Source organism: Carassius auratus, chromosome 15, assembly GCF_003368295.1.
Source record: "Carassius auratus strain Wakin chromosome 15, ASM336829v1, whole genome shotgun sequence".
Taxonomy (NCBI): domain Eukaryota; kingdom Metazoa; phylum Chordata; class Actinopteri; order Cypriniformes; family Cyprinidae; genus Carassius; species Carassius auratus.
Genome location: NC_039257.1, coordinates 2,819,792 through 2,831,498, shown reverse-complemented (window position 1 = coordinate 2,831,498; position 11,707 = coordinate 2,819,792). Strand labels below are relative to the sequence as shown.

Below are 11,707 nucleotides of genomic sequence, written 5' to 3'. Positions count from 1 at the left end.
AGCGATTCAAAAGCACAAGAAGTCGTCTGCTCTCTAATGTACGTTACATAGTCAATGCGAGAAACGCGAGCAAGCAACGCGAGCGACGCGCTCCCTTTCATAGTCTAAACAGTGGACACAAGCGTTACGGGCGATGCGTGTATGCAATACACCGCTCACGCAACAGAGGGTAGTAGAGTCCGGTGATATTATTAGAGTTGGATCGCGTGATATTCAGATCACAATGGCAACTGAAGACGAGTGTATTCTGTTGCTGATGAACTATCGTATAAATGTGGATGAATACGTATAAGTTCGCATAATTTTTCCTCTTCGCCCGCCATTCTATTCAAACCTTCTTCTTCTGTAAACACAATATACTTGAATTAATGTACAATACTTGCAATGTCTCCCCCACCGACAACGCATAGTATTGCGTGAATCGGCGCGTCGCGTATCAAAAACTAGGACGACACATTTGGCTACGCACCGACGCATAATGGCGGCCGAAGCGTAACGATGCGTAGCCTCGGGGACACATGCGTACAGATGCGTTGACTATGCGGTTCTTTGATGTCACACACCGGTCGGTCTGATGGTGATGATCTGCTTCAAGTCGAACAAGCCTAATGCTGTGTTCACACCAAACGCGAATAGAGCTTCTGGCGCGAATGATTTCATAAGTCAATAACATTTACGTGCGTCTGGAGGTCTCGTGGCGAGAATGGGGCGTTAAGCGCGGCGCGGAAGACGCGAATTCGCCTCACTCGCGCGTCTAGTTCTAGCATTCATTCAACAGTATGTTCCTGCAGCCTCCGGTTGTGCAGGAATACCCTTCTCCACTCATTCAACAAGGAGGAATGACTGTTGTCAGTGAGCAGTCAACCGGAGCTATATGACAAAAGTTCATATTTCTATAGAGACAGGAATAAAAAGGAACTTTATATATATATAAAAAAAACATATTAATAGATACATTGAATGAAGGCCAAAGATAAGAAACGTTTCATTTTACCCCAAACAAATTATATTATCTTGAAGAGGTGAGGCTGCTCTCGGCGGATCCATGATGACGGAGCTCCCGCTGATCGCATGGAGCTCATCTCCGAGATCGGCGAAACACATTTTTTTAAATAGACGCTGTCATTATAAATAAACCGCATATTTGAGTTTAAAACAACTACATTCTAGCCTAAAATATTTTTAAAACTACATTTCATGACACAATAATGGTAATATTTTGAAAATTATCCGAATAAAAATGGCGGTTGAAAGTGCTGCGTGAATTCAGCCCCATGACGTGAATTCGCGTCTGTTGTGAAGTTAATTTCACACAGGAATGAAGCAAATGATCTCAAATTGGTCAAGCGGCAAACTAGAAGCTTAGACGCGAATTTGACGCTCTTTTCGCGTTTGGTGTGAACACAGCATAATGATTCAATGAACCATCCATAAAGAACTATTTACTTCACTCCTGAATGAATCAGCCATTTTAACGAATCAAACGAATGAATAAATGACTCGATGATGTAATCATTAAGACATTAGGCTACCACCACCTACTGGCAGTATTACTTCATTATTTAGAGTATAATTTCATTAAATAAATAATTTAATATTTTCATAGGAATAATAATACAATTAAGAAAATAAACGATTAAAGTTATAGTTCACCCAACCAAAAATGACAATTCTGTCATAATTTACTCACATGGTCCAAAAGAGTATATGTAATAAATTTTATCAAACAAAATATTTCCTGCTGATCCTGCTTTTTGTAATCTGTTTGATGCTTTGCACAACGACTTTAAATTATATTTTCATAGGAATTTCTCCAAATTTGATGTGCTATTAATTGGATCACCACATCATGTAATTAATTAGATTAAACATTTGAATCACTTACCCACCTTACTTTAAACATTAGTTGATGAACATACAATTAATGAATTACTGAATGTTTAATTCATTTAAAATACAAATAAGCTCCAACATCTGTCAGTTTCAGATGAAAAACATGACAAAAGTTAAACATGTTTATTGTCCTGTCATTTCTTAGGTATTTAGGAGGACCCCAGCTCATTGGGATGACACATGAATAAAAATAAACAAATATACAAGTGAAGTACTTTTTGATATTTTGCTAGCCTGCACTCATAATGGTTATTACATAATTATGTGTTTAAAAAAAAGCTTTCTTTATCGTTAGTTATTTATTGCATGCATTTATTCTGTTCTACTCTCATACAAAGCACTTTTCAGTAACTGAACACTGCTGGAAAAGTTTGTTTAAAAAATTTATGTAAATCCAAAATGAAAATAAAAATAAACTGTAGTCAGAAGCCAAAAGTTCTGGTAGTTGGAGTATCTTCTATTAAATGAAACAGATACAAGTGGTTAACATTTAAAATGCATATATACAATGTAAACTTTTCCTGAAATAAAAAATCTTCCATTATCATAAAAATCATAGTTTTGACAAGCATCACAATAATTTGTCAGTAAACTTCATTTAAATTTATCAGCTGCAGAATCACACCCATTTCTTGTTAGTGATGTAAAGTGAATAACAGTCATATTATTATTATTATTATTATTATTAGAAGAACAGACTTTTGAATACATCTATAATGATACTTGAAGCTATGCCTTCTGTAAAACTCTCCATCCTGATTAGGTCGACAGAACATTTAAATGAATAACAAATAGATGCTGGACAATAAAATATACACCTTTTTCCATTAAACCGAAAAGATCAACTTAATTCTAAATAAGTGGTTAGTCCAAACAGCTTTAGTGAACTTATACCAGTATACAATAACTTGATAGAAACCAGATCATTTAAGTGTTTTTTGAAAGCTAGATTCCACTATAAACCTCTTATTTACACCATGTCTATTACTAGTTGATTTTAATGTTGTTTTTTTGTCACAACTTGTAGTGTAAATTGCATGCTACAGCATCTACACAATCAGTATAAAAACCTCCAAATTGCAGATGATGCTTTTCAACACTTATACACCAACCATCACTTAAATATAATGATATCTGATGACATCTGAACATAAAATGACATCGGTGTTTCAAAAGAACTGGTCCATAAAATGTAAAAATAACAAAACTGATGTGAAGTCACACACACATGACAGTATGATTGCTGTGTGTCTGTGTCTTGAGTCTCTGTTGAAGCTCTTTATTCACCATCAGCTGATCCTGAGAAAACCGGACTGACGTTTATATACTGAGAGTCCTACAATAAAACACACAGACAGTCACATATGAGACATTAGCATTAGGGATGCACGATAATATCGGCACAACATCGGTATCGGCCGATAAAAGCTTAAAATGACCATCATCGGTATAGGCCGATATGAATATTTCTGCCGATGAGCCAAACCGATATTCTCCAAGTGAAATAATTGACCTGTTTTTCAGATGTGAATGTCTGTCTACATTTTTTAAAATAATACATTTATGGTAGAATCAGTACAAAAGAGATACATGGATTTCTCTTCAGTAAAATTAAAGTTTAAATATATCAGGCGAAAAATTTTTATATATATCGATATCGGTATCGGCATCGGCCAAAATTATTTTGAAAATATCGGCATATCGAATATCGGCCAAAATCCAATATCGTGCATCCCTAATTAGCATATATTAATATTGGTTTATTCATATTGCAGCCAAATATTTGAATGATAACTGCTAATAGATTAATAACAGTAAATAATCAAAAAACTCTATCACTAACACACAGAGAAACCTAGGAGATGAAAATATTCACATATGCATAGATAAGTCACATGACGGTCATTAAACGCAGACTAAAGTGTAATCTTATATACTTTAATTACAAACATATAAGACCTGTTAATAAACTTTAAAAGTTTTAAATAAAAATTTACTCACAAGTGTATAGTTTCTCTAGTTTATAAACTGGATTATCCTTTAGATCAGAGAGACACTTCACTTCTGATTTTTGTAGTTCATTTCCAGACAGATTCACATATCTCAGGTGTTCAGGGTTTGATTTCAGAGCTGAAGCCAAAGCAGCACATCCTTCAACTGTGATGCCACAACACCTTAACCTGTAAAGTACAATGACACAATGTGAACTTTAGTTCAAGCGTCTGTAGTGTGAGATTTAATGCTGACGAAGGAGAAAAGCTGAAACTCTGCCGCTCCTGAAAACCAGTGTTGATTCTTTTCTATTTTTATTCATTCTTCTATATTTAAGAGTTGCTTATTAAACAACTTTCTTGTTTGAAATGTTTTGAGGCTCTTTCCTTTTATCACTGATACAAACTAAAGTGATTATAAACTTTATTCACTCATTAATAACCTTCATTATAACCTTACATATAATACAGATAGTCCAGTATAAGTCAAACTACCAGAAACAACTGAAGCTCAGTCATCAGAATTATTTGGGCTGAGATTTAGTATGTTTACTGAATATTTATTTTACAAGATGATTTTGATCCTAAAATGTACATTAAAGTACATGCCTTACATGTGAGACTATCATTAACTTACTCCAGTTTCTGCAGTTTAAAGTGAGGATCTTTAAGTCCAGCAGAGAGATGCTTTACGCCCAAATCTCCTATTTTATTCCAAGACAGATCCAGTTCTTTCAGGTGTTCAGGGTTTGATCTGAGAGTTGAAGTCAGAACAGCACAACCTTCATCTGAGAGACCACATTTCCTCAACCTGCCGAGAACAACGACACAGTCTTCTTCACTCTCTCAGATCAGATTATAAGTTAATTTCTTTTTAAAAAAGAAAAAAAGAAAGTATAAACTTAAAGGACATGCATTAGATAAAAAAACTGTCTTGTACTGAAGGGATTTAAATTGAAAGCATTGACCGCAAAATGTCTTACAAAATTCCCCACTGGAAAAATCCCTACATTAGAGGTCTGTGCTGCTGCATTCAGCTCTATAATCAGAAACTCATCATTTTAAGATATGTATTAACATTTACCATTCCTTCTCTTTCAAGGGATTTGATTGCAGTGCATAACAACGCATTCATTTGTTTCCATCACTCCACAACAACAGCATTGATGTTGTGATCAGTTGCGTTTACCCATTTGAAACAATAATATATCATTGAGACCTGTATTTCTGAATCACAACTTGGAAAATGCTTATTGATCTACTAAAAACACTCTTATGACAGACTAAAATGTTGGTTGCTGGTTGGCGATTTAATGCTGGGGGAGTTTTGTCCTAGGATGTACTGCTTTTTAATCTTGTTTTTTTAATTTGAGTCAAATCCGAGTTGTTGTCAAGGCTGATCTTTATCTTTCTTGTTTTCTTTGTAAATATTCTTACTGTATAATTGGAAGTTTTAGGGAGTGGGTGCACGTTTATCTTGATTTTTGTCCTTTTCAGGTTGTTTTTTCATTTCAAGAAGATAGGGAGTCAGGAATCTATACCTCTGTTGTTGATTTGGTTTTATTTATAGAGTTAAGTTTAGTGGCTCCTTTAGTAGTTAAGATGTAATTTTGCTTGTTATTTTGCCTTTTTCCTGAAGTCATCTTACACTTACATACTAATAATACTATATAATAATACATTTTACTGATATTAATACAATTTAATTGTGTGTTTAATTCTTATAATGGCATTTAAAAATATTAGGTGAAATTAAGTTATGCTTCTCTTTTGTTGACACATTAATAATTATAATAATAATAATTATTATTATTTTAAATTTTAAAATATTAATAATAATAATTATAACAATTAATTAATAATAACAAGATTAATAATAATAATAATGTGAAACATTTCAGTTCATCAGAATTATTATGATATTTCTTTATTTGTTTAATTTGTATAACTTATAATTAATATTATTACTGTTGTTTTCCTTTGCTTTTAATTTTACAGAAAGCTGCGGGGAAGATTCTCTTTTGAAATGCTTATCTTTCGTTGACAACAAATTTATAAAACCTATTCCTTCCCATTACAAATGTTTCCATATAATGTTCTCATGCATTGTTAGAGTTATAATAGAAAAAAAATGAGTAATACTGTTAATTTTAGGTCTTGTAACAAGTAAATAAATGTGTGTGTGTGTTTGCCTGTTTACAATCAACACAACATTTTAAAAGAGTTTTTACAAAACTATGAATGTTATTAACGGTAAGAATGAAACTAGAATGTTTTTCATTTCTCAGTTGTGACTGTTGATCTCAAACCAGTTTAAGGTCAAGAGATTGAAATGTTGATTGTGTGGTTGAGTGTGTATTTCAGTGTGACTCTCAGTCCTGTAGTATCATGTTACTGAGGAGCAGCTCATGTGTTCAGTCATTTACTGCTCAATCAGCTGTACTCACAGCAGCTGAAAGAGACTGCACACTCCACACTTTACAATGTATTTCAATTGTGAGATTCATATATGATCTTACTCTAGTTTCTCCAGTTTACAGTGAGAATCCTTGAGTATAGTAGATATCCGTGTGATTCCTGAATTTCCTAGTTTATTCCAGGACAGGTCCAGTTGTCTCAGGTGTTCAGGGTGTGATCTCAGAGCTGAAGTCAGAGCAGCACAACCTTCATCTGTGAGACCACAATTATACAACCTGTAGAGAACAAACACACACTCTTCACTCTCTCAGATCAGTTCAGATGAGTTTAGCAGTAAATCCTTTATCAAACACACTAAACAGAAATGTACATGTTTGATGATCCACTGGATTGATGTCTAAAATGTCACAACACATAGAAAAATATGTTAAAGGTTTAAACAGTGAAGTGATTGTTCTCAGTGATACTTACCGAACTGATCTGGCTTCTTTAATCACAGGCAGCAGTTTCTTAAATACTTCTAGTTTTTTGGTATCATTGCTTCCTTCGGCAAATTTATTAATATCAAACTCATCCAGCTTTTTCTCTGATGTCAACAACACAAAAACTACAGCTGACCACTGAGACGAAGAGAGTTTGGCTTTATTTACTGTTCCAGAGTTCAGATACTGTTGTATTTCCTCCACTAGTGAATGATCACCCAGTTCATTCAGACAGTGGAACAGATTGATGGACTTTTTGGGAGAGGACATGGTCTTGATCTTCTCCTTGATGTACTTAATTGTGTCTTGTCTGCTGTCAGAGCTGTTTTTTGTTATATTTTGTTTCATTAGTCTTTGTAGGAGAATCTGATGAGACTCCACTGACAGACCCAAAAGGAACCGCAGGAAAAGATTCAGATGTCCATTTTTACTCTGCAGAGCCTCATTCACTGCACTCTGATGCAGAGCAGCTAAAGAAGCATCTAATGACTTCTGTTTTTGAACTTTTGACATCAAACTCTGTTTGGTGATTTGGTCAAACACATTTATGTTGTGGTTTGTACAGGAGAGGTGCACATATAGAGCTGCGAGATGTTCCTGAATGCTCAGATGAACAAAGCAGAAGACCTTCCCCTGATAAAAGCCAAACTCCTCTCTGAAGATCTGAGTGCACAATCCTGAGTAAACTGATGCTTCTGTCACATCAATGCCACAATCTCTCAGGTCTTCCTCATAGAAGATCAGGTTGCCTTTCACAAGCTGCTGAAAAGCCACTTTACCTAGTTTGAGGATCATGTCTTCATCTGTCACGTTCTTCTCATAGTCCTTCTCATGTTTGATGTTAATCTGAAGGATCAGGAAGTGTGTGTACATCTGAGTGAGAGTCTTGGGAATCTCTCCACTCTCTGCTTGACTCAACATCTTCTCCAGAACAGCGGCTGAGATCCAGCAGAAGACTGGGATGTGACACATGATGTAGAGACTCCTTGAAGACTTCAGGTGTGAGATGATCCTATCAGCCAGACTCTGATCTCTGATTCTCTTCCTGAAGTATTCCTCCTTCTGTGGATCATTGAAGCCTCGTACCTCTGTCACTCGATGGACACACTCAGAGGGGATGAGATCAGCTGCTGCTGGTCTGGAGGTGATCCAGATGAGAGCAGAGGGAAGCAGATTCCCCACAATGAGGTTCTTCAGCAGCACGTCCACTGATGCTGATCCACTTACATCACACAACCTCACATCACTCTGAAAATCCAGAGACAGACGACACTCGTCCAGACCATCAAAGATGAACAACACTTTATATTTGTCATTAGATATTTCCATTTCTTTTGTTTCAGGGAAAAATACATAAAGAAGATCTGAAAGACTGAGTGTTTTGTCCTTCATCAGATTGAGTTCTCTGAAAGGAAGTGGAAATATGAGCTGGACGTCCTGATTCTCTTGTCCTTCAGCCCAGTCCAGGATGAACTTCTGCACAGAGACTGTTTTTCCAATGCCAGCGACTCCTTTTGTCAGAACAGTTCTGATGGGTTTGTCTTGTCCAGGTAAAGCTGTAAAGATGTCACTGCATTTGATCGCTGTGTCCTCTGTTGCTGTCCTGGATTGTGTCTCAATCTGTCTCACCTCGTGTTCATTACTGATCTCTCCACCCTCACTCTCTGTGATGTACAGCTCTGTGTAGATCTCATTCAGGAGTGTTGGGTTTCCCTGCTTCGCTGTTCCCTCACACAGACGCTCAAACTTCTTCATCAGATTTGATCTAAATGTGTTGAGGACTTGGACTTGGACATGGCTATAAAATGTAAATGCCACATTATTGCATAAGTTACTACTGTAGGCAAAATGTCTTGTTTGTATTCTGTATCATCATGAAATCATATGTTTTACAGAAATGTTATACTGTACCTTACATCTGTCTGTTTATTTTTAATCTTTAAATGTATTGGAGGACACATAGACTCATCACTTCTCACAGACTCACAGCTTGGCTCTGGTTCTGATCTCTTCTGATGCTCTAAACTATAACAATTATAACCAATATACAAGAAGAATTTGTCTTTGTTAGAATACAATTCTGATCATACAAATGGCATACTTGTTTTATATTTTTATAGAAATATTATACCTGAGATTAGTCTGTGTATCTGCACTCTTAAAATGTAGTGGATTATTCTTAGACTCATTACTTCTCACAGACGCACAGCTGGACTCTGACTCTGATCTCTTCTGATGAACTGAACTATAACAGAAAGAAGTGAAAGTAAATCCTTTGATTTACTGCATTAAATAGATTACATTTATAAAACACTTTAAAGAGCAGTTTATGATTATATGCACTATAACCAAAAGTGAGTACTTTCACAGATGTGTCTCTGTGTGAGAAACATTATATACAGTATGTTAATATCAGATAACAAAAATAATTAAAAAGCAATTATTGTAGAAGACTGTAGGCTATAATAGTCATACTAATCAAATGTGAACAATATCATAATCATAGCATATCTTTTGCAGAAATGTTATACCTTTGATCAGTCAGTGTATCTTCATTCTTAAATTTTACAAGCATATTCAAAGATCCATCGCTCCTCACAGACACACAGCTGGGCTCTGATTCTGATCTCTTCTGATGCTCTAAACTACAACAGAAAAGGTCAAGCTTTAAGACAACTATCATTTTATTGTAAAGCCATAAAAGATTTTCTTGACAACTTCAATCATTTAAAGGCGAATACATATCGTGTATAATCAAAGTACCTGCATTCTGGAGATAAATCTTCATCTCTGGATGTGTCTTCTGTCTCTTCCATGATGAAGCTGAACAGTTGAAACAGAACCTGATCTTCAGTGACTCCGAATGGAAATGACAAACAAACGCAATAACTCAGCTGAATGGTTCATGAGAGTTGGAGAGCCTCATTGTTCACGAAATCCTGTTTTTCTCGTTTACAGAAGTCACCTGTAAAGTATCTCGAGTCCTGTGTAGTCTACTCACTAGTTACCTTGATTGATTTTTAATTATTTCGTCAACATGCTCCGCCTCGCCATTTCTATAAATCATGGTTCATATTAAACACTTAGCTAGTATTATAAAGATACTATTCTAATTTTTTAAATGGCGAAACATCAACATTTAGGCTACTTTCACTTTTTATTAGAGATGCAGGGGGCTTTGACGTCAAACCGATCCAGAAATTCGGAAAAACAAGATCATGATAAAACCGACCCGTTCACTTAAATTCGAATCATGTCAATTCTATTTGCATCAATGCTAGAATAAACCACAGAAATACTTCCTCGGGGGAAAAAAACATGCGAAAATCAAATCACCTGTAAAAAGCGTCACAAGACCTGAGCACTCACCCTGAACAAGATTTTATTACAGTTGCACACAAATCCTCCAACTATCCTGTCATGAAGCTACAGGTAAATTCATTGTAAAGGTCCCCATGAAACACTTTAATATTCAGTATTCTAAATGGTCCACTCATACATGGTGAAACAACTGAACATTTACTTTCACTCTCTATTTATAACGCGAGCGATAAACGTGACGATCCGTCAGTGTCTTCCCAGACTGAATCAAGCATCACATTTAGCAATGCAAACCAGTGATGGGCCGCTGGAGGGCGTCAAAGCTCCGTGCAACATTTTAAATACGTCCTACACAATTTTAACTGTTGCATAATGTTATGCATTGCAACCTAAACAAATTAATACGTTTGCAAAAAAGTAAACATCTCTTTAAATCTTGAGACAGTCCAGATCTTTTCCTTGATCAACTATTAATCTATTATTATTAGATCCACACTGAGTTCCAAAAAGGTTTAATATATAAATTTTACAACTAGATAATATGTAAATATAGACCAAAACAAAAATCACAATCTTAAGTGCAAACAGATCAGAAGAATTTTTGGCAGAAATACATTTCATTCTCTTTAACACAGCAATCTTGTCACACATTTATTTGACATTTATATTTCCTGTAAATGAAAGACACTTTTTAAATATGTAGCTCTTATAAAAATCGTTTCGTAAATCTGGTTGTTCAAAAACAAATATTTTATTAAAAAACAATTGAACATATTGTGCACTATTCAAACTAAAAATTTAAAATGAATGAACCAGTGGTGTAGCCACGGGTGTGCCTGTGCCACCCACAGTGGCAGCTGGCACACCTAAAAATAGATGCAGAATTATTTTTTATAGTCTCAATAAAAAATGTTTACTAAACTTGGGCTATTGTTGTTTACTTAGAACATTTTTTTTTTTTTTCGCGACTTGCGAGATCGGGACCTCGGAGCCTGTTCGCGACTCCGTTGATTGAGATCGGCACTTCGGAGCCTGTTCGCGACTCGGTTGATTCAGATCGGCACTTCGGAGCCTGTTCGCGACTCGGTTGATTCAGATCGGCACTTCGGAGCCTGTTCGCGACTCGGTTGATTCAGATCGGCACTTCGGAGCCTGTTCGCGACTCGGTTGATTCAGATCGGCACTTCGGAGCATGTTCGCGACTCGGTTGATTCAGATCGGCACTTCGGAGCCTGTTCGGGACTCGGTTGATTCAGATCGGCACTTCGGAGCCTGTTTGCGACTCGGTTGATTCAGATCGGCACTTCGGAGCCTGTTCGCGACTCGGTTGATTCAGATCGGCACTTCGGAGCATGTTCGCGACTCGTTTGATTCAGATCGGCACTTCGGAGCATGTTCGCGACTCGGTTGATTCAGATCGGCACTTCGGAGCATGTTCGCGACTCGGTTGATTCAGATCGGCACTTCGGAGCCTGTTCGCGACTCGGTTGATTCAGATCGGGACTTCGTAGCATGTTTGAGATTTTTTTTAATTCAGATCTGGACATCGAAGCAGGAAGTGTTTGTCAAACAGTTAATTGGTGATGAATGAATATTTGGACT

The 11,707-nt window shown here is 36.2% G+C and overlaps 1 protein-coding gene across 1 annotated transcript; it reads right to left on the bottom strand.

Moving 5' to 3' along the window:
* Nucleotides 1–2,035: 2,035 nt before the first annotated feature.
* LOC113114731 (NACHT, LRR and PYD domains-containing protein 3-like) lies at nt 2,036–9,862 on the bottom strand. The gene is made up of 9 exons (XM_026281671.1): nt 9,548–9,862; nt 9,316–9,429; nt 8,916–9,029; nt 8,696–8,809; nt 6,774–8,582; nt 6,404–6,577; nt 4,522–4,695; nt 3,895–4,073; nt 2,036–3,229 (listed from the first exon to the last, which is right to left on the bottom strand). Coding segments are annotated over exons 1-9 (2,733 nt in total). The 5' UTR covers nt 9,601–9,862; the 3' UTR covers nt 2,036–3,227.
* Nucleotides 9,863–11,707: the final 1,845 nt, after the last annotated feature.

Coding starts and splice junctions, on each gene's coding strand:
- LOC113114731 (XM_026281671.1), bottom strand. CDS start 9,600: ATGGAAGAGACAGAAGACACATCCAGAGATGAAGATTTATCTCCAGAA. Junction 9,430..9,547: donor GATTTATCTCCAGAATGCAG/GTACTTTGATTA, acceptor TTTCTGTTGTAG/TTTAGAGCATCAGAAGAGAT. Junction 9,030..9,315: donor GATACACTGACTGATCAAAG/GTATAACATTTC, acceptor TTTCTGTTATAG/TTCAGTTCATCAGAAGAGAT.